The following is a 27724-nucleotide window of genomic DNA, read 5'->3' on the forward strand; positions in this document are numbered from 1 at the left end:
CAAACAAAAGGACAAATCAGCTGGAGGACGTTTTAATTATTTTAATGCAAATTTCAAAGCTCGACGCGGCGTACACGGCGAGGAAGCAACAGGCCTATTTCAGAGGTTGAAGCTGCATTAAATATAAATCATGCGGTTAATTCAAATCAACACAGGCTTATGTGAAAACTGCATTGTTGGCAACAAATACAAAGCAAGGATGATGGCTGGAAAATGAACACTTTAAAGTCTAACAGGAAGTGATGGTTCTGAATAAAAACTACATTCATTAGGATGTGAGAGCACTCCGGCTGCATTTACACTATTTAACCATAAATAACTGTAAAGTTGTGTGTGCTGCTGTGTTCTGTGCTGCAGGCAACGGGCTCAATATGTTCAACTATAAATCAGGGGACCAGTGTACTCTGAGGCAAACCGATCAAAGGTCTACTCGTTTATAAAAAGAAGGCAACAGCAGGTAGTTTTAAATTGGCAGGTCTTTCCTTTTGTAAATACAAGTAATAATCCTGACATGAACCAAAACAATCTTATTTCCTGTGTAAATCCAGCCTCAAGGACGTTTTAAGCAACAACAAAAAAAAGGCATTAAAGCACTAAGCAAAAACTGAAACTTAGTTTTCCATTTCTTAAAAAAACAGCCGGTTTGCTTTAATTTAGCAAACGATATTCATCAACAGCGGATGGACCGAAGCCTCGGAGTCAAATGAAACTATTTACCCTTAAAGAGAACAAAGTTGTGCATTTAAGTGCTTAGTATTATGTCTCCAACCTCATTTCTTTCCAGGTTACAGTCACAATCAGACATAAGACTCTTCAGCAAACAGAAGCTGATCAAAATCAGGCTCCAGCGTGGGGTCGCTGCATCTCTTCAGCCACTCCCTGCGACTCTCCACCACGGCGAGCGCCACCTGCTGGCTGCTCTGGGGATTGCTGCTTGGGTGGCAGGAGAAGTAGTCCCGCACTGCTTTGGTGGCGCAGGGGGAGAGGCAGAAACGGGCCTCCGGCACCCCTCCCTGTGGAACCGCCTCGGACGCCTTCGTTCCCGGGTCGCTGGGCAGCCTCGCTCGGGTGAAGGTGGCGGCTCGATCCGCAACCTGCCTCCCTGGTTCGGAGCCTCGGCGCTGATGGAGCCGGCCGTTGCACTCGTCCTCACAGTGAGTCTTGTGCCGTCGGAACAGGGACAGAGACGGCCCGCTGTGCTTGTAAAACAGAGCAGGAGACGGCTGCTTCAGCTCGGCTGCTGCACACCTCTGGTCTGTCTGATCGCTGATCTGCGCTGTCAGCGGAGACTCTGACGACTGGATCCACGAAGATTTGGAAAACTGGAGGCTCCCTGTTGAGTGGTGGAATGCAGGAGGGCTTAGACGGGGGTAAGACGGCTCCTGGTGTGGCCTCCCTCTGTCTCCTGCATCTCTTGAGCCTCGGCGGGATGTTTTGGGCTTCTGCTTTTGGGCTCCTTTCTCAGGCTTCCCTGCTGTGAGTGACTTATCGGCGGCCCCTCCCTGTTTGCAGAAACAAACGCATCAGTGAGACCTTCATTCTTGACCCTCAGCACCTCAGGTTTAGTGTCAGGTAGTGAAGTAAACCGCTCAGGCTGTTAGACGGACGCTCTCGAGTTCTGAGGCTGTGGGATCAAACCTTGTGACTACGTGAAGTTTCAGTTCCGTTGGTTAAAAACTTTGAAAAGGGCCCCGAAAGCATCTGCGAGTGTCTGGAAGATTAGCTCAGGCTGCTTTGTAGTTCAGAGGTGGTAAGTCATGACTTACAGCTATTCTTCCAGACACTTGGCGGTCTAACAGCCTGTGAATACATTTTATAAATGTATACATTTTATATTCATGTGTCTTAACGCATCTACCGATAGGATTATCTATTATCGTGGATGTACGTTGGAGACGTTGACGACCATCTTCTCCACTCTGGTGCCCCTTCAGGGAGAGGTTAGCGACCCCCTGAACCATCTGCTTTGGTTTCCAGCATGAAAAAGGATTAAATCTGTGAGTTTGTTTTATTTAGCAGCAGGTTGTGCTGCGCGCTGCTGCCACCTACTGTTGACTCCTCTGGTACTGCAGTCTGTGGCTCCCACCTTAAACCAGAAGCAGTTGGACTTCCTGGTGAGAGGATAGAACTACATCATTTCACTTGGTGACGCGTGTCTCATATAAAGGACAAAACCAGATTATCTAATTTTCTGGCAGAGTAGTAATGACTCCCTTCATTTATTCCAATACAGAAAGTTACCTCTTCATTTTGTGGAGGTTTGGTCTGACCATCTGTGACAGTTCTAGTTTAGTTACCATTAAAAACTGATGTGATGGTTTTGTGTAACGACCATCATCAGCTTCCTTAGATAAAAGTAAAACTTAGCTTAATTATAGAGGCTCCAACCCTACTATTAGAATCTAGTGAGAAGTTAAACACACAGTAAAATGTTTATTTTTTACATGTACACAAGTTATTAAAGAGAGACACACACACACCACTAAGTGAAAGATGTATCATTTTTATTTATTTATTTCACCAGGAAGTCCTCTGAAAGAAAGACCTTTAGTGGTAATCTGTTTCAGGTTCAGTGGGAGCCACAAACTGCAGTAACAACCAGATTAACAGTAGGTGGCAGCAGCACAAACTCCTGCTAAATGGAGAAGAAGACCAACTTAAACAGGGAGCGAGTAACCAAGGCAGTAGATGATTCAGGAGGTGGTGAGTTACTGGCTGAAGTTTGACGGACGCCGCGCTGCTTTGGCCTGTTCAGGGTTCATGTAAGTCCAGCTGAATTCCCTGCAGGCGTCATGTTTAAGTTCCCCAAACGGTGATTTTATCAGATGAGATTACGTTTGAAATCGGTTTTATTAGAGCGCTCTGCTCTAAACGCTTTAACTGACCACGAGCTGATTTTCAGTCATCTGACAAAACAGAAAAATATGGGAATGAGAGCAGCTTTATTGGAAATAATTTACTCTTTTTACTACAAGTATCTACTTTGGAGTCACGAAAACCACTTGAAGCTTGTTGAGTGTCCACATGCAGGAGGGATTTAAACCTCAGCCACATTATCTGGGTGTGTTAGACCGGCTTTGATCTAGTCTCATGTAGACATGCCCGACAATGGGCACGGTCACCTGAGAGTAGAAAAATATAGATTTAGTTAATCTGAATAAAATCAAAGCCAGATCCGTTTGGACTGAATCCCTCCTGCATGTTTACACTCAAATGGATCGAGATGCTCCAAAGTTCCATCTTTTTGTAAAAAGTCAATTATTTCCAATAAAGCTGCTCTCATTCACATATTTTTCTGTCAGACGGCTAAATGTGACTGAAAATCAGCTCATTCAGACTACGTGTCACACTGACGGTCACAGAAAGCAGCTCCAGACTAATAAAATCCTGAATTTATAACCAAACAAAGACAAAAATCTCCGTTTAAGTAACTTAAAGGCAAAGTCTGTGCAGAAATCAGCTGTCGTTGGATGAACTTTGATGTCGCCCCTCAGGTGTTCAAGGTGGGGCCAAATCTTACTCCTCCATCCAGCTGCAGCACAAAGTGTCCTCATTCCTGCTGACCGACGTCTTTTATTGTGTCATCAGCAAGATGGTCGGTACAGGAGAAGAATCCAGATGTGGATTGAAGCGTGTGCGTCACCACGGCGCTGCGGGAGCTCTCGGTCCACGAAAGTACAGCTGAACTCAGCGCAGAGACGTCGTAAAGGGATAGTTCGCCTCTTTTGACATGAAGCTGTATGACATCCCATATTAGCAACATCATTTATGAACATTTTCTTACCCCCTGCTGCGTCCTGTGAGCCGAGTTCCAGCCGAGTTTTGGTGTTGATGACGGTAGTCCGGCTAGTTGGCTGGGGTTTAAAAAATAAAGCGTTTTGCGCTTGGCACTATTTTCTCTCCCTTCGTATCACTGCCTGCTGTGTAGACTGAGCAGCAAACACCGTAACAGGCGCGGCTGTCGGCAGGCGGCAGCAGGCAGTGATACGAAGGGAGAGAAAATAGCGCCAAGCGATTGAGAGGTCTGACTTTTTCTGTATGGACGATTTTGTGATGCAAATGTATTACTCTTTTGAACACATATTGTTTTGAGAAGCAAAACGCTTTATTTTTGTGGCCCCAGCCAACTAGCTGGACTACCTTCGTCAACGCCAAAACTCGGCTGGAACTCGGCTCACAGGACGCAGCAGGGGGTAAGAAAATGTTCATAAATGATGTTGCTTATATGGGATGTCATACAGCTTCATGTCAAAAGAGGCAAACTATCCCTTTAAGTCCGTTTAATGGTGATTTTTAACAGTGACAGCCTGGAAATGCTTTAAGTGACTGTCAGCTGAGACTTAATGAGCTGATTTTAAGTCAGGTTTAGCCGTCTGACAAAAATATGTGAATGAGAGCAGCTTTATTGGAGATTCAGCTGTCTGCTGCTCATGTTTGGAGCATGTAGGCCGATCCAAGGCCAGTTTAAGTGTAGTTGAGTGTAAACGTGCAGGAGGGATTCAGTCCAAACGGATCATCTGGGTGTGTCAGTTCAGATTAAATAAATTTATATTGTTTTTCTACTCTCAGGTAACCGTGCCCACATCAGACCAGATCAAAGCCGGTCTAACACACCCAGATAATCCCTCCTGCATGTGGACACATCTGTACACGCTCCAACTCTTTATAAAAACAGAAAAGTGCATGTTATTACAGCTGAATCTCCATTAAAGCTGCTCTCATTCACACTTTATTCTGACTGAAAACCAGCTCTAATGAAATCACCATTAAAGTAACTTAAAGGTTACGTCTGTGCAGTGCATGCAGCTGCACTTACATGGACCGTGAGACACGCTTTCAGTCCACATCTGGATCCTTCTCCCGTACCGACCAGCTGCTGCTGACACAGTAAAAGACGTCGGTGAGAGCAAAGCAGCAGGAATGAGGACAATCAAAACTGGCCGAGTAACATTTGGCCCCACCTTGAACCCACGATGGACACCTTTGTCACCACATTGAGAAGGATTTAGAGCCGTATAATAGATTCCACTCACCCCCGTCTCCTCGTCTTGTTGCGTCAGCGACAGCCTTCGGTCCCTCTTCAGCCAGGAGTTTGGGTGGAGGACCATGCAGCCTTTCAACGACCCCCAGCTGAGCGCTTCCTTTGGGGGGTTGTCCTTCGGACATATCTGAGCGGGGGTGGAGGTGGGCGGGTGCGTTCTGGTCGTCCGCCTGGTGGTTCCGGTTCGCTCTCCGCCGAGGGAGTCCAGAGAGTCGAGGGAGGAGCGGGTGGGTGCAGGGGAGGCGGGGGTGGACGACAGGCTGGACGAGCTGGCCTCCAGAGCCGCCGACCTTTCCTTTGACCCAGGTTCGGCTCCTCCCCTTCTGCTCCGGCCTCGGGAGTGTGTGCGCTTGACGGTGTGGCTGCTGGGCCTCTTGGAAAGCTCTTCCTCATCTTCATCTTCGCCCGTGAGACCGTCTGTGCTGCCTGAAAGGTGCGGGCAAAGCTTTGCAGAGTAAGCCACAGCCGGCTCCGAGCGCCGCCGCCGCCGCGTGCGCCGATCCTCCAGGGTCAGGGAGGCCAGGGTGGGCGACACGTCCGCAGACGGTCCGCCCTCCCTGGGGAGCACATCCGCTTCGGTGTCTTGGTCGTAGTCGCTGAATGTGAGGATGGACTCCAGGCTGCCCGGTTTGGGCTGAAACGGCGCTCTGCTGCAGAAGCTCGGTGAGCCGCCGCTGCTGTCGTCCAGCTCGTTTTCCAGACTGTCGTAGGACGAGTCTGTCAGAGGGTAAACCCACGACTCTGAGGACAGAAATGACACCGATTTAATAAAGAGTAACGGCTCAATTTCAACAGTTAAAGGTTCCGGCAATAAACCCTTTTAGTTGAGCTTAGAACTGGCTCTTTCAGTCTGATTTACCGTCAACACAGCGGTGAATTGGTTCCTAAACAGCCGACTCCTTGTTCAGCAACTACAGTAAATAATGAATTTAGGATCAGAATCTTCTGAGCAGAGGGAATAAATTAAGAAGCCAACAGAAACATGTTTATCTGCACTAAAAAGATGAAATTAAATATAGGATTTATGAGGAACAAGTTTTCGAATCAACGCTGTTGGCAACATAAAAGAAAACGTGCATTTAATATCAGGAACCTACATCAATATACCAGTCGGGCCAGACTACTTCCTGGTTCTTTAAAGTAAATGGAAACGCATAAATCCATCTATTCACGTTGAATAATTCCAAAAACCAAGCAAACCAATCATTTCTACCTCAACTATTGGCTTATTTAATCACCTGAGTTTTAGCTCATTATTCAGGCCCAAACTGTCAGCTAAAGCTTACCCACATGTTTTGTGTTCTTCCTTCTTCTTTCCCTTTTAATACAACTTTTATAACCTAAATGCCTCTTTTGTCTCTTCTCTGACTTAATAAAAATATTTTACGACACTCTAAATAGGAGCTAACCTCATTAGGGGGCATTTGGGTCATATTTTACCGCTCCAGGCTCATAAAAACTGGAATAATTCTAACGGTGAATGCATGAGACTTTTTCCGACCTGTACGGAGTTGAGACGAACGTCTCACGCCGGCATGTTTCTGTACCTGAGCCCATCTCCTCGCTGTTGCGTCTCTGCGGCGGCCCTCCAAACAGGGAGGAGGGCTCCTCCCCGATAATCTGCTGACAGCGTTCGATCATGAACTTCACCAACTCACAAACCTGCAGCGCAGAGCAGAAACATCAGCCTTTCAGCCTCGTGTCTGAGCAGCTTTTTGCCGTTAAGAAGCTTAATGTTTTCTGAAACATTTCTCAGGAATTTGTTCTGTTCCTCGCACCACATTTCAAAAGTCAAAATGCTCTAAGATTCCACTGAGAAAAGCTGGTTCTGGTTTCGAGGTGTTGCGACACCACGGCTGCCAGCTCAACATGGGTTTATAAACCCGATAAAGGAGGCTGATCTGTCCCAGTCTGCAATGGAAACGTCTGGACTCCCTTTCTTTGTTCGTGTTGCTGTGTTCAGACGGATTTATTTAATGATGTTGCTCCAGTGCAACAATCCTACACGTGAAGGTCACTGCAGGAGCAAACGACTTTGAAATCTGGGTCAAATTCCACTACGCATTAGATGTGAAATCTATGTTTCGCCTAAAATCTATTACCCTCAAATTCACCTTTTTTACGCAAAATGAGCTTTGCAAGCGCGTAGCGCTAATTGTTGAGGATGCGCACAAGAGATGCTCCAAACAAAGAGGCAGCCGGGATAAACACGTGCATCCATAATCAAAAGCAAGTATATTTCTGGCCTAAGAATGAATGAATAGAATCCTTGGACAGCAAGCAACACGTTGCAGCCCTTTTTCTAGGTTTACATGAAGCTTGTGACACAGTGAATCCTACAATGTTAAAAGTTATTTAGACCTATTAGTGTGGGACTGTCTGAGGGCTCAATGCTGTCCCAGTCTGCATTGGAAACGTCTGGACTCCCTTTCTTTGTTCGTGTTGCTGTGTTTAGACGGATTTATTCAATGATGTTGCTCCAGTGCAACAATCCTACACGTGAAGGTCACTGCAGGAGCAAACGACTTTGAAATCTGGGTCAAATTCCACTACGCATTAGTTGTGAAATCTATGTTTCACCAAAAAAACATAAACCGTTAACGCTGGTGCCTTTTACACTCTCAGAAATAGGGGTACAGTACGAGTCCTTTTTTGTCCCCTGAGGTACAATCTATACTAATTTACCCCCTAGGGTTAATTATTGGACCTAAAGGTACCTATATGTACATTTTTGAGGGTCCAAAAGGTACACATATGTATTCAAGTGGTAAAAGGTACACATATGTACTCAAGTGGTAAAAGGTACACATATGTACTCAAGTGGTAAAAGGTACACATATGTACTCAAGTGGTAAAATGTACACATATGTACTCAAGTGGTAAAATGTACATATATGTACCTTTTTTTTCTACATGCTGGGGTACAATAGACAGTCTGTGTTAGGCTACTTCAGTATAAGGGTACAAAATTGCCACCAGAGGTACAAGATTGGTCTCTGTAAGGTACAAACCACAAGGGTACAAAACTATACCTTCCAAGGGTACTGCCCCAGTGTCAAGCCATCGTACCCCTAAAGGTACAATTCTGTACTTTATTTTCTGAGAGTGTACTGTAAAAAGCAGCGAGTATTTAACGGCCAACTGAGGCACTCTACCTTTTTAGTTCCTTCTCCCTCCACCTCAGGGCTACAAGGCGCCCCGGGAGGCCAAAGCAAGCTGGGAGCGATGCACACCGATAGGTTAAAGGTTGTCATCTGGTTCTCTTGAGCGTTGCCCTGGATACCGTGCAGCATGGCCAACAGGTAGCGCAGCAGCAGGACGTTCTCTTTGGCCAGTCGACGGATCATCCTGCAATTACAGAACCTTGCTGTTGAGCTGTCTCTGGGAACTCGTGTCATAAAAAAAGATGCTGCGGCAGCAGCACAGAGCATGTGTTTGTTACCTCTGTAAGTCTTCCACCTGCTCTTCCTCCTCCTCTTCTTCCTCCAGCACATCCGTCCATTCTTCATACTGGTCACAGCCCAACAGGCTGCCTGGGATGCTGCGCAGGAAGTCCTGCATCATTCAAAGTAGAATCTGCTTTAACACAGACTCATATCAGTGGTTTAGACATTATACATGCAATATTAAATAATTTAGTTTCATTACAAACAGAATGAATGCTTCAAAGCACCCCCCCCACCCCCCCACCACCACCACCACAGCTCAGAGGATTTAACAGATCTGCTGCGGTCACCACAGGCGGCGGGTGAGACCGACATTTGGCTTCTGTTTTAACCAAAAATGGCGTAAAAATGAGTTATTTAGCATAATTAATAACAACAACACAAGGATTCTATTTCAAAATCAGAAAGGAGGCCATGACGGTGACGGTGTGGAATTAATTTCCAAGATTAACGAGTGTCCTGACTGTTACAGTTTCTGTAACTTGACTGAAATATTGTTCCAATCTCGTACTCCATTGCTCGTAAAAGCAGGATCCTGACAGCCACTGTTGCACTGGAAATGTCTGCAGGGGAACCGGAGCACAGCATCTGCTTCTTTGCTGTATTCTAGAAAACTACTTTTTAAAGAAGTCGGAGGAAAAGAAACTAAACTGTTTCCCGAATTTTGTTTTGGGATTTCTCCCGGCTCATCGTTCCTCAGAGGCGGGGCACAGGTTGCAGCTTCTCCGGTGCCCGGGGCTCGTTGCTGCTGACAGCCTCTGAATTACTTCTTTGTTTTTTCTTTGCCTTGAAAAAAGTTTGTACATCCATTTTGTGCTTTTTCCAAAATAGCGCGGTTGAAAAAGCCGGATGTTTACAGCCCATTACCCGGATCACCTCGGGCCAGGTCGGTTACGACACTGTTGTATTATCACCTGACCTGATGCAGCCACAGCACCCACACACGATATTATAGGCTATATAACTTGCGCACATATATATAATTTGCAAAATTCCCAGCATAGCATTTGGGAAGCCACAGCCTTCATCACCCGCCGCCCAGGTGCACCTGTTCAATTGCTCTTTAACACAAACAGCTGATCGCATGGCCGCAACTCAATGCATTTAGAGGTGGTCGAGACAACTCGCTGAAGTTCAACCCGAGCATCAGGATGGAGAAGGAACGGGATTTCAGTGAATTTGAACGTGGCCTGGTTGTTGGTGCCAGACGGGCTGAATACCACATCTGAACCCTGAAAAAGATGGGCTGCAGCAGCAGGAGACCACCCCGGGGGCCGCTCCTGTCAGCTGACAACAGGAAACTGAGAATACAATTCACTCAGGCTCACCAGAGCTGGGCAGTAGAAGGTTGGACAAACGCTGCCTGGTCTGACGAGTCTGGATTTCAGTCGCAGTCGATTTAGTGGCGGAATTTTTTTTTAGGTAGATGCAGCTACCGGGTTAATTAAAATAACTGAAATTTACTCCCTTTTTGCCCTTTTTAAGGTAAAATGAGCTTTGCAGGCGCAGAAAATTACAACGTGTACCGCTAATTGTTGTGGATGCACACAAGGGATGCTCCAAACAAAAGAGGCAGCCGGGATAAACACGTGTATCCATAATCAAAAGCAAGTATATTTCTGGCCTAAGAATGAGCATCAGAATGGGGATGAAATGGGATTGAAGTGACTTTGAACATGGCCTGGTTGTTGGTGCCAGACGGGCTGAATACCACATCTGAACGCACAGCACGTGGAAGAAGATGGGCTCCTGTCAACAACAGGTAACAACAGGAAACTGAGACTACAATTCACTCAGGCTCACCAGAGCTGGGCAGTAGAAGGTTGGACAAACGCTGCCTGGTCTGACGAGTCTGGATTTCAGTCGCAGTTTCCGCTAAACGGCTAACGGGTTAAGTAAATTTTGGGTAGATGCAGCTACCAGGTTAATAGACTGAAATTTACACCCTTTTTTTTTTTTTTACCCTTTTTACACAAAATTACCTTTGCAGGCGCAGAAAATTGCAAGCGCGTAGCGCTAATTGTTGAGGATGCGCACAAGGGATGCTCCAAACAAAGAGGCAGCCGGCATAAACACGTGTATCCATAATCAAAAACAAGTGTATCTCTGGCCTAAGAATGAATTAATAGAATCCTTGGACAACAAGCAACACGTTGCAGCCCTTTTTCTAGGTTTACATGGAGCTTGTGACACAGTGAATCCTACAATGTTAAAAGTTATTTAGACCTATTAGTGTGGGACTGCCTCAGGGCTCAATGCTGGGACCACTGCCATTCATCAGTGGTCCCAGCGCTTCACGATACACTTTAATGGGTGCAACTCACCTCAGTGGTCCCTCAGGACCAGGTTCACAGGTCTCAGACCTTAAGAAGTCGGAGATGTTCAGGCTGTGAGTGGCACCCACATGAGTTTCTCATGTTGTGGCTGACCTTTTACAACCAAAACCAACTTGATGAAGATAAATAATCAAACCGATGAGAAGTCTCTGGTGCTGCAGCGTAAAGACATAGTTTAAGCACTCGTGCACAGAAGCTGTTATCCCTCCAGATAATAAGAGCTGATAATCCCGATTACATTAACAAGCCTATTTGGGCTCCTCTGCTGTGAACAGCTTGTCCTGCTAACTGAGCTGCAGAGCAGGGAAAAGGCAGATTAATGTGCTTACAGATGTGGGTCAATAAAGCATCTAGATAAACACACGCTGTACCTTAAAGACTCCGGCTATGATGAAGACGTGGTCTCGTGTGAGAGGAAGGTGGAACTCTCCGGAGTCTAAAGAGTCCCGCAGCTCCCTAACGGCGCGGGCCCCCGCCGGGCGGCGGAAGATCCCCCGCGTCCATGAACCCTCGTGGTACAGAAACATGAGCATGTCCTGGAGAGGAGAGGGGGGTCACCTTTAACTGGAATATTAGATCATTTTCACTGGGGCTGTAAAGAAGCAGACTGAACTGAACAAAATTATTTTATTTGTTTCTCTTTATATTCTTTTATGTATTTTTAATGCTTCTTCCACTCCCTGCTGCAATGCTTTTATTTTATGTAAAGCACTTTGAATTGTTTTGTACATGAAATGTGCTACAAATAAATTTTATTTGATTTGAAGCAGTGTGGAGATGTTAAAGGGATAGTTCGCCTCTTTAGACATGAAGCTGTATGACATCCCATATTAGCAACATCATTTATGAACATTTTCCAGCTTCGTTTTGGTGTTGACGAAGGTAGTCCGGCTAGTTGGCTGGGGTTTAAAAAATAAAGCGTTTTGCTTCTCAAAACAATATGCGTTCAAAAGAGTAATACATTTGCATCACAAAATCGTTCTCCAGGAAAAAAAGTCAGACCTCACAATCACTTGGTGCTATTTTCTCTCCCTTCATATCAATGCGTTCAGCCACCTAGCGATAGCTGCACCTGTTACGGTGTTTGCTGCTCAAAAGCAGGGGACTGCTCAGTCTGCACTTCGGTCTACAAAGCCCGTAGTGATATGAAGGAAGAGAGAAAATAGGGCCAAGAGATTGTGAGGTCTGACTTTTTCTGGCTAATGATTTTGTGATGCAAATGTATTACTCTGTTGAACGCATATTGTTTTGAGAAGCAAAATGCTTTATTTTTTAAACCCCAGCCAACTAGCCGGAACTACTTTCATCAACGCCAAAACGAGGCTGGAACTCTGCTCACAGGACGCAGCAGGGGGTAAGAATATGTTCATAAATGATGTTGCTAATATGGGATGTCATACAGCTTCATGTCAAAAGAGGCGAACTACCCCTTTAATCAACACTTGTTGGGGTCAGCGTGTCGACTGACCATGACTGGCTTCGGCAGAGCGTCCTCCACACATATGGAGCCGAGCGGCTGACCGAACAAGCAGCCTCGAGCAGCTCCAGCGAGCGACAGCTCGTTCAGGTGAGACGATGAGCCTCGCCAGAAGGCCCAGGTGATGAGCGAGCGCCTCCTTTTGAACGGCTTCCGAGAGAAATCTGAAGGGAGACAGACATGGGAGTAGAAGCTCCACCTGAGATAATTTTTACACCTGCAGGAGGCAGAAGGCGACCTCTCACCTGCAGGTAGATGCTGCGGCTGCGGCGGCGGCTCGGCGGGCCGGGGCTTCAGGATGAACTGACACTGCTTGTACACCTGCAGCTGCTCCACCTGCATGGCCTTCTGTCGCTCCGCAGGTGGAGCAGCGGCGTCCCTGCCTCCGCCTCCCTGAGCCGCAGAGTTTCTCACATGAATCATCTGGATACTGAAGGGGAACTCATGACCTGAGAAAACATCAACATCATCACCTCCCTGGAGCTGAGTCACACTCTTCTCTGAGAATCAAAGGCACCAGTGTGCCTGACAAACATCTCACCCCCATGTGTTAAAGCTTGGAGGGTTAAACCCGACAGGGTCTGGATGCTAACGCTAATTCAGGAGAAAACTTCACCTGAAAGCCACCATCAGCAATGCTAAGCTCACCAATGAGAGGATAGGGCGTGTTGTCCCTCTTGGAGATGACCCACAGCTGGAAGTCTTTGATGTTTCCCTGAGCAGAAACAAAGAGTCGGAACAACCAAACACACACACACAAAGACAGAAACCTTTCAGGATGCTGAGGTGTGACAAAGAATATATTCTCTCTGGGTTTTCACATGCTGTTTGTGCCGTTGGGCGGATTTACCACCGCGGGGCTCCGGAGAAAACTCGGGCCTTTGTGGACGTCTGTGCTGCTGGTGGAGAAACTGTTGAACATGTGTGCCTCCAGTTTGAGCTGCGCCGATAAATCTCAACACAGACCTACATGTTTACGTGACTAAAGCCGACCACAGATATGTTTTTTATTGATTAAATGAGCACTTTTAGCTCTGTGGGCTAACTTAAACCGCAGCTAACACGTAATTAAAAGTAGGAAGCATGACAGTTTGATGAGGAATGTTGAATTTTGATCAGTTCATTCAGTTTTTTCACTTATTTTATGGTTACAGTTTATAGAGTTTTAACATGTTTTCTAATAGGAATCTTCAGGTTAGAGTCCTGTGATGTCACATCATCTAAATCAGTAGGTTTTGCCCCTGGATAGTACTTAAAGCTTTTGGTTTTAAACTACTTTCATGCCCAAAATTTCTCCTATACATTCAGAGTTAATATACCAAAACAAAGGCATTTTTGTCTTCTTTCAGCAGCCGTCATTGCTGAAACTCTCAAAGTGCCACAGAGTGCAGCGGCTTACAGTTTTCATTCAGAAGCTTTTGGTTTGCAGCTGTTTTCCTCGTCTGAATCTGTGCGATGCCCCTCACCATAGCAACCAGTGACTCATCAGCTCTGTGTCGTCTCTGTCCAGAACTTATCAGAAGGACAATTCAGTGAGAGGCTTTGCAGACGCTCCGGACGTTGGTTAACTGCTCCTCTGCACAAATTTGAGCTTGAACTTTTCTGCGTAAACCAGACAGTTTACGGAAATATCGTCAAAATCTGTCAGTGTTTTCATGAAAGTAGCACGAAGCGACACTTTTATTGGTCTGACTTTCCAATCAATGCACCGTGTTACTTTTCATGAACAAGTCCCTTTGAGCCGAAAACTCGGGCAAAACTACACTTCACACCAAAGCCCTGTTTGGAATATGTAATGCAAACGAGTTAATCTCTGTTAATCTCTGTTCTGTGGAGAAAAATCTGTGATTCATAAAACAGAATCAAATAACTGATTATTGTATGAAAATGTTCAATACGATACGTACAACACTGTAGCTACCAGCTGACAGCTCGACAGTTGTTTTAGAGATTGAAACAACTGATATTTTGGAAGGAGTTTCCACAATTCTGGCCGTCATCCAGAATTGTAATGCAGCTTCCTCTCTGTAGTAATGATATAGCTTTTAGTATTACGCCGACTTTAAATGTGACATGATGAACAATCCGATTGTCTTGGCCAGATATTTAATATTTAAAAAAAGTCTTTATGGACAATCATCCGAAAACAGGCTGCAGCTCTCCCTCTGGCTTATTAAGATTTAAAACTATTTGATCCTTAAAGCCTCTTGTTCTGTTATTTCAGTTTAAGTTTGTGGGGTTTTTTCCTTCTTTTTTTAATTCCACACATTTATTACTTATTGTCTGGGATAAGAAAAGCAGCTCCAATGCTTTAATAATCATCTCCTCTAGCACCGGAAACACTGGAGCATCCTTTATTCTGTCCCACAACTTCCAAAGTGACGCTTGATTATTTCCATCCAGTCGTATTCACAGTGATGTGTACCAGTAGCCCGTAACAACTCTAAAATATTAATAACAACAACGTGATAAAGTTGCAAAGGACGAAGCATCTAAAGCCCTTTTTGTGGAAGATTTATTGAGCGTCTGGTTTCAGTGCGGCAGACATGCATCGCAGCTCAGTGGTCGGATTCTCACTGCAGCGCGGTTTTCCACACGGTCAAAGAGCTCAGGAACAGATGACAGGTCGTCACTCTTCCACCGGACCCCGAGACAGTTTTATTTCCTTTTTAAAGACCCAAACAAACCGAATTTTCTTAAAGGGAGCTGTAGGATTTTCACCCCGTAACAAGTCTGGAGAAACTTTCTGTTTACTCACTATGATGCCAAACTGCTGCAAGGCCAGTCGGATCACCTCATTGGCTGAATCCGAGTTGCTGACTGGTAGCGTCTTGGTCTAATCGGATTAGAAGGCAGCAAACACACAAGAAAACATTGAGAGCAGATCAGCCACCGTCACTTCACCACACATGCCTGCTTCAGGCTCCTGGAACATCAACAGAAACTCACAACAGCAAAGGTATTGATCCCCTTCCCGTACACTCTCAGAGGGATGGTTTTAGGCTCCCCTTTCTCTTTTTCTTCTTTTATCCGACTGCAGACAAAAGCAAAGACAAAGCCCCATTTGTAAGATATTAACACACACACACAGTAAATGTACTTTCTGTTGACACATGGAGGAAGTTTACCTCTTGAGGAGTGAGAGCCACCTCTCCTTCTGTTCTGATGAGCTGAGAGGAAGCACGACAGTCATAAAAAACATGAAAACACGACACTTTAGAACCTGGGTGTGTTTGTGTGGATCAGTGCGCTACACCCAGTTTATATTCTGCAAGTTTTCAGGAAGTATCCTTTACTTTCTGGGAAATCTCTTTTTAGAGCTGCTGGATGGTTTGCGTAGCTTCCTGTGACACTCAGCAGGGTTTTCCCTCTTTAAGAGAAACTCTGACGGGACAGTTTCTGAACCACGTGCACTTAGAAGACAACTAAAGTTTTAGATTAAACCTTAAACAATCACATTTACCAAAAACCCTGGAGAGGACGGATCATAAAAAAGCGTGAGGCTGAAGTCAGCTTCGGGTCTCATTTATAAAAAGGAAAAAGAAAACAATCCTTTTCAGTTTGGTACGTGTTGAACATTCTGCTCCATTTTAAGAGCTTTTTTCTCCACCCAGACAAACAAACCGGGTCTCCATCACCAGCAGAGCGTAAAGACCCTGACCCATATCTGGAAGTGAGTCTCAAACAGCAGTTCAGGCTTCAGCTCAACATTTAAAGGCTTTATTTTCTAACTGCGTACTATATTTATCAACTTTATAGGGGACATATTATGTCTCTGACAGTTTGTTTGAGGCTGTTATACTTTCACTTCGGAGGAGAATTATCAAACTTTTTCATCTTCACATCAGGCTGCATTTGCTTGTACCTCAGAGGTAGGAATTTGGAATTATTTTCCTCTTATTTTTGCTTTGCTGTTAACAGCAAATCTTCACTACCCGTGGTACAGTTTACAGTTTACTCAGGACTTTGTCTAATGTTTTATATCCTGACTCAGAAATGTAGCTTCTTGTTAGCATTTTCATTAACAACACTAATCTGTAAAAACTTAGGAATGGACCGAGGTGAAGCCCGTGTTTATGAAGCCAACATAAAACAGAGGAATTATTAGGTGATTTTAACATCTGGCCAGTTCAATGCAACACTCATAGCTGGACTGTGCCCAAAAAAGGTATCAGTACCAACTGTTTGTGGTCGACCTGTAGACAAGGGAAATGTAAGTATGCGAGAGTAAACCTGTCAGTAAAGTTATTTACAGTTTGGTATGTGGTCTGAGCTCTTAGAGTATTTACTGTATGCTGTGTCACATGGTAATAACATGTTTCAAGGGTCATTTAGTACAACTTGCATCCAAATGTACATTTGCATGAGAAAAGGACGGATTCAGAAGGTTCAGAACGCCTTCCTCCCAGGACCAGAACAGAATGCGTCTCCTTTCGGTGATACGCTGAAATGTTTTTAGCTTTTAGCCACAGTGATGTGAAGGGGCGGTTCTTTAGGTGCTTGTGCTTCGTCCTGTCTGTTTTCTGCGTCTTTGACATTTAAGGTCAGATTTACAGCATCACCGGCATATTTTCTGTTGAGGCATAAACACGGTTCCAGGTTGTGACGTAAGGCAGCGCAGAGATGTTCCCGGCCGCGTGAACACATTCAATCCAAATGAGTCCAGCTCTTCTAAACACTGCTTAGAAATGTTCAATAAAGTCATCCTACACATCAGATAGAATAAATAAGTGGAGTGTTTAGTGTTTATGTGATCATCCAGACGTATAATCTGTGTTTACCCACTAAGAACATTCCACTATGTGTGTGTGAGGGTCACGAACTTGAGTCTGAGTGTGTGCTACCTAAACATTGCGACGCAGTTCCAGATGGGCCAGCCCATGACGAAGCTGCGCTCCGGGTTTGTGCTTCCCTCGCACACCTCGTCCATGCAGCCCGCCGTCCACATGTCACACACACACACCTGGGCCTTCTGCTTGAAGTGGTTGGCCGACCTGGAAACGGAAAGCCCACAAACACGCCGATCTCAGCCACACACGCAGGACAAGAGGAGCCGAAACACCGGCGAAACACGTCCGTGCTTACTTTGCTTTGGCGATCACCAAAATGTCACTGAACAGGAAGAGGTGTCTGTCCTGGGTCTGCATCCCCGTCTTCAACTGAGCGTGCCCATGAAGAAGAAACAACCTGTCGGAGCCGCTCAGGAAGGACTGGACCAACGGACAGGTGTCCGGACACACAGGAACCAGGAAGCTCTCCCTGGAATGGAAACAAACACGCTCCATCTCAGACCACATTTCCCAATAAAACCCTTTTCTTAAGCCGCTCTGTCCATAAACCATTCACAGCGGGAGCTTTTCTTTCCGTTCGGGGCTGTAAAACATCACTGAAGAAGAGCAGATAACCCAGTTAGGTTGACGTTTCAATTTCTGAGTGTGAAGAACTGGCAGCCATGTGAAAGTGAGCGTTCTTATGCTCTAAAGGCTGGGAACCACCAACCGGAGTTATGTAACAGAGCAAACAAGAAATAAGCTTCCAAACACCTGTAAGGTCGTACAAAATCAATGCACTTTGATAAGACTCATGCAACCACTTGTAGTGTATGAAAGAACGTCTGATCTGTTCACTGATGCAGTAACTGCTTTAGACTGACTGGTAATGCTGAGCAGCAGCTAACTCATTGGTCCGGCCTTTCGGCTTTATAAGGAGAACGATGTAAATATCAAGTAAATATCAACTGTGAGCACTTTTAAATCCAGGTTAAAAACATTTCTCTTTCGGTGTGCTTATGGTTGAGTTTATATCTTTCTTTTTCCCCTCTTCTTTGATTGCTTTTAACTGTGTTTTTAATTTTTATTCTATTTTTTTTCTCTTTAAATTGCTGCTTTATGCTGTTCTTTTAAATGCCTTGTCTTTATGTAAAGCACATTGAGTTGCCTGTGGTATGAAATGCGCTGTATAAATAAAGATGCTTTTTTTTTTCCTCTGGATACCAAAGTGTTCTACAGTCAGATGTGAGGCCGTCTGTCCGACAGCTGAAGCTTAAACTTTAATATGTTACAGGTAGTTGTTCATCTCAGGTTGTATTTTCCTCATTTTAAGACCTGATACGGACCAGAGGATTTGTTTTGATCAGTTTAACTTTCACATGACTTTAGGTATAATCAGGAAAATGCACTTTAAGAACTAACAGAAGAAATGTTCACCACACAAAATCTTTACTGCTGCAGGTGGCTGAAAAGGAGCTGAGATGGACTGGCTGCTTCGTTTGTTTAATGATTTGGAATAATGAGAAACACTTGTGAGAATGAAGTAATATGTTCGTATTATCCGTCATTTTCCACAAAGAGTTCAAACAAATTAGAAGACGAGTTACGTCTGGTTTTAAAAACAAACCATAACCTCTAAAACGGTGGAAAGGAAGAAGGACGTGTAATTCTGTTTGGGCTGACATTCCCTTCAAGGCCGGAGAAGTCACCAAAACAGGAAAACCTCCATGGTTTACCAAGTCCAAAACAAAGGGAGCTAGTTTGGAGTCTCTCATGTTCACTGGAAGAAAAATGGCAGCATTAAGGCTGACTGATCCATATCGGTGCCTATTAACACATTCCACTCAACAAGGCTCCAGCAAGTTCGCTTCATCCTGCCAAGAAATAGTCCCAAACTCCTCATAAACCTTCAATTCTTCTTCTGTGTTTGGAAAGATGAAGTAAACCATACACAAAGCGTTGATTAGTGCCACTTTTGTGTCCTCTGGATGCCGTTTCCAGCCTTTTGGTTAAGCTAAGCTAAGCTAACCACCGCCTGGTTCTAGTGAAATTAGAGTTTTCTCATGTCAGTTTTGAAGATAAGTGTATTTATAAAAACTCTTCCTGTCAGTGGGGGGTTTAGTTGGTGGAAATTTGGCTAAATCTAAGTGAAAGTAAGTTGTTTTTTAGGTTCCTAAACGGGACTCTGGATCAATTTTAGGCAAATCCATGATTCTGCACAGCTTCTGTTCTGGAATATCGTATGAAGTGACGCGGGCTGGAGCGTCCTGGTGGCTGGTTGCTTCATGTTGTTCAGTGTTAAGTGTGCCCCTCCCTCCAGAGGAGCTTTTTAACAAGGTTACTTAATCTTCACTTTCCTTGTCCGTATGTTCAGAGACAAACTATTAATAGATGCCTGATCCTCCGATAAGTCTGACAAAAGGAGGATTATCTGTTGGAGTGGATACAACACCTCGCTCAGGGTTGTGCCCCAGGCGCGTGAGGGAGTCTGTGCACGTGTGTGAGTCTGTGCACGTGTGTGAGTCTGTGCACGTGTGTGAGTGTGGCGAGAGAGCGGCCTGACCTGTGTGACCGTTGTGGAAGACCTGATCCGGGTTTGTGTGGGTCTGAAAGGGTTTTAACTGACCAACATGCCCTTCTGAGTGTTGCTGCTCACCTTTACTGACACTTAAATCTCATCTGCTCGCAGGATTAAATTTGTGTTATTTCTTCTTTAAATGTGGTTGTGTGACTTGCGTACGAGTAGTTAGTCCGTTCCCTGTCGAAGGCAGCAGTTCTGATGAGAGAATTTCTCAGGTTTGAGTTGCTTTAGATTGTTTTGTCCCCGCTCTCAGTCGCTGTTAGCTTGGTCACATCAGACAGAGCTCTGCCTGCTGCCGGTAAGGTAATAACTACACAACTAAAACTATCCCTATCCCGCAAGGAAACTTCTCTGTTGCTTCTTCTAAACCAAAAGTCCTAAACTCCAGGCGTGAAGTCGAGCTCGTTCTCTTGACTGTACCTGGAGAGAGTCTTGGACCTGGTGAGAGCCTTGGTGATGACCAACGATGGGGCAGACTGACGCCGGTAACTCTGAAACTTCGTGCGCTGAAAAAGAAAAAGAAAGAAGAAAGGTGACGCAGCTTTTATGATGAAAATACTACAAAACATCACCTTTGATCAGCCCGCTCTGCAAAACTTTCACTAGCAGAGGTGGAAAAACCCTTCAGGTGTTACGTAAGCATCGAAATGTTCAACACATCCATCACAGCGCCGGCTCTGACTCCAACAGGACAAGGACAACATGCTGCAGCACTAACATTCAAACAGAGCAGCAAGTTTAGCCAGAAGGCCACATCTCTCTCACACTGCAGCGACTCCACAGAAAGGGAGTTTAGGATGCGACATTTTGTGCATGTGTGTTGAAATACATCAGCATAAATATGCCCCCTCAATACCACATAAATCCTCAGCTGTCGTTGTGCAGAAGCCCTCCAGCTGCTGCCTGCAGCCACATTAATGTCTTATTTTCCGATTATCCTGGTTTCCCCCTAAGGATCATTAAAGTTTCATTTAATCTAATTGTAGGAGGATTTAGCAGTGAAGCAGATTGACAAACAACCATTACATAACCGCAGTTTTTTCATTGTATGTCAGATTAACCCACTTCCTGGTGTTCACATAATGTCACTATGTTCACCGAGTGTTTTGGGACAGCTGATTTGGTACATTTTACAGATACAACTGTCTCATATTCTTATTTGTGACTCTTCAAAAGGTGCAACATTTAAACTTATGAAATCACTGGGTCTGGTCTTCGAGCAGAAGAGTCTCCACTAAAGCAAATTAAGCCAAATCTGGAAATCAAACCAAACTCGGAGGTTTCTATCAGGGAAAGGATGACTGGCTGCACAAGAAAGAACACAGCAGCGGACTACAGCACTCACCAACTCACAACACTGCTGCATCTTCACATGGCTAAATGTTGTTGTATTAAGGGTTTTAACATATTTCCTCTTACATTCTCATGATTATCTAACTCATTTGTATCAGTGAGCAAACTACTTTCTAATGTAACCAAACTCTCAGATTTCTAAGTCTACGGCCATGCTAGCCGCTCTGAACTAAACCCGAAATCCATTTAGACATTAGCCAAATCACATGCTCCAGGATAAAACTGTAATATCACCACAGTGGACTCATCCTCTGAGGATTGTTGCACTCAGACCAAAAGCTTTCAGTCTGAAAGGATATCTGAGCTCGTGAAAACATCAGTCTCCCTCCATCCTACAACCAACATGCAAGTCCACGCATTTTTGACATTTCACAATGTACCATCATTGATTTAACCTGGTCGCAGGCTGGTGAAACATTCCTTACACTCGGGCCACAACATTACAATGTTACCTTTCAGACCTAAAAATAAACTAGGAAAATGACCGTCTGTAGACGGAGAGATAAAACTACTCATTCATACAGCTTCCCTTCTCTGAAGCACGGTGTGAAGTTTGCTTCAAAACCCAAAGAAACTCTGCTGATATGTAGGCAGACGTGTCCTCAGAGTATAAGCGGAGCGTCTCAGCGGGTTTCTCACACAAACAAGAAGTTGATGAAGGATTTCTAAACTTCAACAGAAAGGACGACACTCCTACTGAACTATGGAGCTCAATAGGGACGTGGGTTTGGAGCTCCGTACTGGAGCATGTGAGAATGTGAGGATAAAACATACCAGCACAGATCAAATTGATGATTGTGGATCAAATCTGTGAGCCTGAGAGCACAGCTCAGTTTGAGGAGTCGCTAAAATTATTCGCTGAAAACAAGCTGCCCGCTGGATGACTTTTCCACGCCATCTACATTCTGTAAGCAGACACAGAAGGCCTCTGTGTTTCCAAACACGTAGAACTTGATCTGAACTCACAAATTTGATCCACACCTGCTGATTTTTTTTTCATGCATACGTATATTTGACACATTCAAACCTGGGGACACAACATGTGAAACTCTGCTCTGACGCCACCATAAACGGGATGCTTTGATCGCAGAAGCGTCATTTTCATCACTGATCCATCAGTTTTCCTCTGCGATGGTTAACAAACATAAATCATCAAAATATTGTTGATGATCTACAATCATGTGAGAAAAAAAAAACACTCATTTTGTTGTTGTGGCTGTTCAAACAAATGTTTGAAACGTCTTTGCCTTCAAATGAACTTGAAATGAATCACATTTGAGGTTTCTGAGACATGTTTAAAGTTAGAATTAAGTTAATATCAACTTTTTAATAAACATTTCGTGGTAATTGTTGTGTTTGGAGCATATGCATCTATTTAATGGAACATTTCAACATGTTTGCTCACTCCTACTTAGCATTTAAAGGAAAATCAAGTCAAATAGTGCTGCTGTGTGTTTGACTTTTACCTACTGAGCTACAACGATAAACAGATATTTCTAAAAAATGAATTATTCATTATTCATAACATTATAACAAATAAAGTTTGAAAAGCTACAGATTAAAAGTTTTGGGCTGGTTGTTTTTGTTTCTCATTAATTCATTAAAGGAGGATAAAACAACCCAAAACTCAAACTGATTAAAACCCTTTACTCCAAAAACAGTCACAATGAGCCCATTATTAAAGCAACCGACTCTTAGCTCTGATCCAGAAACAAACCTCCACCACTGTTGCGTTTTTAATACAAACATGAGACTGAAGCCGGTTTGATTCGGGTAAATTATCCTTCACATCATTTATACTGAATGTGTCCAGTCATCCTTACGAATTAAAGGATGTTTGAGCTTTTTTTCGCGGAAGCTGGATGAGAGCCCTGATCTCTGAACCCGACCGGGCCGCATTTACGCACCCATTCATGTGCGGGTTCTGGAGTCAAAATGATGCCTGTTGCGCGCACTTCACTTCAGATAAATCCAACCCCCCCAAAAAAGGACTGAATATTTCAAATGATAAGTCTATTCTTCGACAGCTAAAATGAGAGATCTCAGAACATAGAGGATGGAAGACAAACACATACCCGCTTGTTTTCCTGCTGCCCGCTGTCCTGCTGCGGAGACATGTTGTCCATTCAGCCTCAGCGCGTCCTGCGTCTCACTGTCCGGCTGTCCTCGGGAGATGCAGGGGAGAGAGATATCCCATTAATAACCTCCGTCTCCGGAAGACACAAAACATGTCAACATAAGCTCGGCAGAAGTCGCTAAAAACTTCTGCGGGCAGAGCGCGTGAAGAATAAACGTGATCGGTGCGGAGAATAATTCGGATGAACTTCAAAAACAAGCTCAGCTGACGCCGCAGCTCAGTCCCCGCTCCTCCTCGCCATCAATGAAAGGCTGAGCTGTAACCTAAAGTACCCCCTGTGGATTATCTGATGCTGTGCCACTTCTTAATGCGTCTTTACGCACAGAACGGAGGCGGCGCCATCGCGCTGCAAAAAAAAAAGGTCTTCCTATTTTTAACTAAACTGTTCCATTCATGAAGCAGACAATCAGATTTACCCCAAAACAAACTATGAAGAAGGTCAGATTATTGGGTAAAAACTGGATGTTTCCAGAAGTGCGTAAGAGCACAGACTGAGATGGCAGCAGTTGTTTCTTTTTACACATTTCTATAGTTTAGAATGATGTGAAGACTAAGCTGCTAAAAGTATAAGATTCTTCTTCATCAGGAGAGGAAACAATCATCATTAAACTTATCAGAGTGACTTTTCACGTCGTCTTAAAGGTGTGATGAAACCCAATATGAAACACTGGGTTTGGGCCTCAGAACAAGACAAATTGTAACTTTCTCTGAAAACACTTTAAATGAAGATACATTTCCCAAATGTGGATTTGTGTCCTTCTGTTCTTGATAATTAAGATAATTCTGTGTAAAAGGAAACAGAAATCAGCTCTCTGAAGGTCCCACCACAGCATCTCAGGCAGGCTGAGGTCTGGACTCTGACTGGACCGGTGCAACACCTCGATTCTTCTCTTCTTCACACATTCTGCTGTAGATCTGCTGCTGTGTTTGGGATCTTTGTCCTGTTGATGAGCCAGTTTCAGCCCAGCTTCAGCTGTCGGAAGAAGTGTAACTTTTCTGCATATTGAATATTTTCAGAGATTATTATTCAGGTACAATGACTCAAAATAATTTGAAAGTAAGTTTCATGTCAAAAACAGCAAAGATAACCAACCACAAGGGCTCCTGGGAACATTTTCCACACTAAAACAAGTTATGTAAATCTAATAAGACAGGTTATAAGATTATAGGTTAATAGTGAGAGTCTGATGCTTGCTGTCAGTTAAGTGGCTCCAGGCTCTCCCTCAGTCTGAAGCATCATTATTAAATTCAACAGTCTCTGGGAAACAAGTCATGAATAGGACTGACTTCAACTAGGCCACAAGGTTGTAATGAAGAGCACAATCAAGTCTAAAACACGGGGATGGCTGTGAGCGGTCGCCCTTCAACTGGAAGGGTACTGAATGATCCCTAACTTTCCCTAAGTTTTCATATGACAAAGTCTCCTTGGGCAGGATATTGCCGATTTTGGCTCGATTTTACAAACTGTGTCTTTGCGAATACTCGGACGAACGATGCGAAGACGGCTTTGTTCAAATGTGGCAAATATTAAAAAGTAAAAATGAACTAGCGGCCCTAAAATCGATTGTCCTTCATAAACATAAGTGGGTCACAAAGTGGGCTAAAGAAGAACGAGGCCACGAGGAGAAGAAAAGAAATGCAAAGTGTTCATTCCCCAAATTGGCCACAATCAACCCTGTTAAAACTGGATCACTTCAATGATTACCTCTTGTTGATAATGAACAGCCTTGGGCATGGCGAAGAAAAGTAACACCCCCCCCCACCCCACCCCCCATCGGTTCCCGACACTCCCACCTCAAACACACTTCTGACACACGGCATCAAAGAGGTCTTCCAAAGCAAAAGCAGAGCTCTGCATATGGCTTTGATTTCATCAACAGTTTGATGAAAACAAATATCAGACAGGTACTGATCAATAGTCTTCACTCATCTGTTAACGTCAAAATGTTTTAAATGTGGAATAAAACAAAAACCATGTCATAATATGTGGCCATAAATAATGAAGCCACAAAGCGTTTTCTGAATAGAACACAGACACATACAGTCACACAGAGAATACAGATGTTATTCTATGACATAACTCATGATAAATGAAGAGTAAAGCTCTTCAAAGAAGGATCAATAACATCACAACCCAAAAACAAGAGTTGAGACCCAGTGTACATGTTAACAAAGACAAAATGCAGTGATTTTCAAAACTCATTGATAAACATTTTATTCACGAGAGAACATGTGAAATGTTGAAGGTGCTACGTTTGAACATTTAATGAATAATATGAGCTCGTCTTGAATGTCTCAGAAAAGTTGGGCTGGAAAAGTCATAAGAGAAAACAGCTGGAGGAACATGTAACTAATTAGGTTAATTAACAACAGATCAGTGACATGATCGGGTATAAAAAGAGTACCTTAGAGAGGCAGAGTTTTTGAATATCCTGTCATCTAGAAAGGGAGCATCCAGCTTGTTATCAGCTTTCAGCGGGGGGGGGGGGGGGGCACACACATCTGGAAAGGCTCCATCAATGCTGAAAGGTATATTCAGGTTTTAAGGCAACATCTGCTCCCTTCCTTCTTCAGGAAGGCCTTGCATATTTCAGCAGGACAGAGTTAAACCATATCCTGCATCTGTTCCAGCAGCACGGCTTCATGGTAGAAGAGTCCAGCTGCTGCACCGACCTGCCTGCAGTTCAGATGTTTCACCACCTGAAAACATTCAATATACAACAAAGAAGATCCAGCTCCATCAGACAGGAATGGGACAACGTTCCTCTCCCAAAGGTCCGGCAGCTGGTCCCCTCGGTTCCAGATAAAAGAAGAGGGAATGTCACACAGTGGGAAACGTGGACCTGACGTCATACTCAAGTTGAGCGGATATTTATCATGAAAAAATTAAAATGTCTCACTTTAAACATTTGATGTTTTTGATGTTCTTTTGTGAATAAAATATTCGTTTATGAGATTTCCAAAACACAATATTCTGTTTCATTTCAAAGTTCTGACACATTATTCCATCTTAATTTCTTTCAAACCTAAAGCTTTCCCTGCAGAGGATCTTTAAGAGTGTGTAAGACTGATTTTTATGGCATGTCCTGAGACTCATGACAGTAAAATGAAGGTAAAAAACGAAAGAACAAACATGTCTGATCTGTGGGTGTGTGATTTTAGATGGAAGACTTACCTGCTCCTTGGCTGCATTACTGAAGGCAGAGCACAAACAGGACCTGAAACACAGAAGATGACAGCTTACAGCAGATGCTCCTCAACACGAGACAAACAACTCAAGGCAGCATTCAACAATCTCATGGTTTTATGTATGTTGTGGAATATTTGTGCAAAGAAAAAGATAAAAATGTTTTCTTGGATCATTAAATGATTCAGTTTCTTTCTGTTTGGTACAACTCAAATATATTTAAGCTTCATGTATCAACATTAAGGCACACTTACTATTCCTCGTGCTTATTTCTCCTTCCACCCAAAAGCTTTAGCATATAACTCGTCCCCAAACTCCTGCAGCTTGATCTGGAACAGTGTGCTTTGACTTTTATGGCACAAAACCTGCTAAAGTCATCCCTGGTGTAATGGCTACGATTTTGCCAAAATGATTGAAAATCTCGCCCTCTTTGGGAGGCCTCAGACACATGTTTAACTGAGGGGATGACGATCAGCTTTGAGAACAAGGATCGCACACCTCATGTTTTTGTGAAAGTGTGTGATGACTCAAACGGAGGAGATTTCTGGGCAGAAATGGAGTTGTTGATGCTCATCGGGCTGAAAAAGGTTCCAGTACCGTCCCTGAACAGTTTGAACTCGGAGCTTTTTCTAAACTTTCCAAAAACTTGTTAAATTCTGTCCTTCTGGTGAAATGGAAAACGGTTTCCCTCCTTGAATGTCCACAGCTCACTTCTTCTTCACATAAACACATTTAAAGAGTCTGACTCTGAGAGTGTAATGATCGGGACGGAGGACCCAGAATTTCTGCCAGACAACAATCGAAGTGTTAATCAGTTTATTATGAAACAGTTCTGGACAGGAATCTCCAGCAGCAAGGACAGGAACCACTTTTCGTGAGGTGAGGTCTAGTTTCTCCTTGAGATTCAATGGAGGGGCAGAACAGAGCTCGGAATCCAGGAGGCAGAAACAGGGTCAGAACCAGGCAGGCAGAGGCAAACGATCCTTTCATGGGAGTAGGCAGGAGACGGAGGTCGAGAGGCGAAAACAAGGTCTGTGTCCAGAACAGAGAAATCCAACGTGGGCGAGGCAGGGCAGGGAAATCCGTAGGGCAGAACGTGGTCAAGAACAAGATCAGTCAGAGAAGGAACGCTGCAAAAATCTGGCACCGTCTGCCTGCCAGAGAGCTGAATAAAACTGCTAATGAACAGGTGAGCGGCATGATGCTGATTGAGTGTGGAGTAGCAGGGGACAGGTGAAGGGAGACAGCAGGCAGACGGGCCAGAATCATGACAGAGAGACCAGATTAATCACTGAAAGACGTCTGAAATCTCCCTCTCAGCCCTGCTGTTCAGACCTCAGCAGTCTGGTCAAAAACAGATGAACGGATCTGATGAGAGACTGCGCTCCAACACAGCC

At 44.3% G+C, this 27724-nt stretch overlaps 1 protein-coding gene across 3 annotated transcripts; it reads right to left on the bottom strand.

Annotated features, from left to right (window-relative positions):
• Positions 1-6: 6 nt before the first annotated feature.
• On the bottom strand, positions 7-26361 carry LOC142391770 (rho GTPase-activating protein 20-like). 3 transcript variants are annotated; one of them, XM_075477827.1, is made up of 19 exons: positions 26316-26361; positions 25546-25840; positions 23966-24113; positions 23079-23163; positions 20071-20156; positions 17386-17559; positions 17145-17294; positions 15429-15470; positions 15250-15334; positions 15059-15136; positions 12949-13015; positions 12546-12749; positions 12292-12464; positions 11195-11359; positions 8484-8596; positions 8197-8389; positions 6589-6703; positions 5034-5782; positions 7-1502 (listed from the first exon to the last, which is right to left on the bottom strand). In XM_075477827.1, exons 4-19 carry the CDS (start codon positions 23127-23129, stop codon positions 798-800), a joined length of 3150 nt encoding a protein of 1049 aa, XP_075333942.1. In that variant the 5' UTR covers positions 23130-23163; positions 23966-24113; positions 25546-25840; positions 26316-26361; the 3' UTR covers positions 7-797. The 3 variants fall into 3 exon arrangements, with proteins under 3 accessions (XP_075333942.1, XP_075333943.1, XP_075333941.1); XM_075477828.1 differs by lacking the exon at positions 23966-24113; XM_075477826.1 differs by having other exon boundaries at positions 23079-24113.
• Between the last annotated feature and the right edge of the window lie 1363 nt (positions 26362-27724).

This window comes from Odontesthes bonariensis, chromosome 11 (assembly GCF_027942865.1).
Source record: "Odontesthes bonariensis isolate fOdoBon6 chromosome 11, fOdoBon6.hap1, whole genome shotgun sequence".
In the NCBI taxonomy this organism is placed as follows: domain Eukaryota; kingdom Metazoa; phylum Chordata; class Actinopteri; order Atheriniformes; family Atherinopsidae; genus Odontesthes; species Odontesthes bonariensis.

What these genes read in the sequence shown, in the direction of transcription:
- LOC142391770 (XM_075477828.1), bottom strand. Translation starts at nt 23,129, where the DNA reads ATGGACAACATGTCTCCGCAGCAGGACAGCGGGCAGCAGGAAAACAAG. An exon ending in TGCAGCAGTTTGGCATCATA is followed by an intron (nt 13,016 to 15,058) that starts GTGAGTAAACAG and finishes GTTTCTGCTCAG; the next exon opens with GGAAACATCAAAGACTTCCA. An exon ending in GCCGCAGCATCTACCTGCAG is followed by an intron (nt 12,465 to 12,545) that starts GTGAGAGGTCGC and finishes GTCTCCCTTCAG; the next exon opens with ATTTCTCTCGGAAGCCGTTC.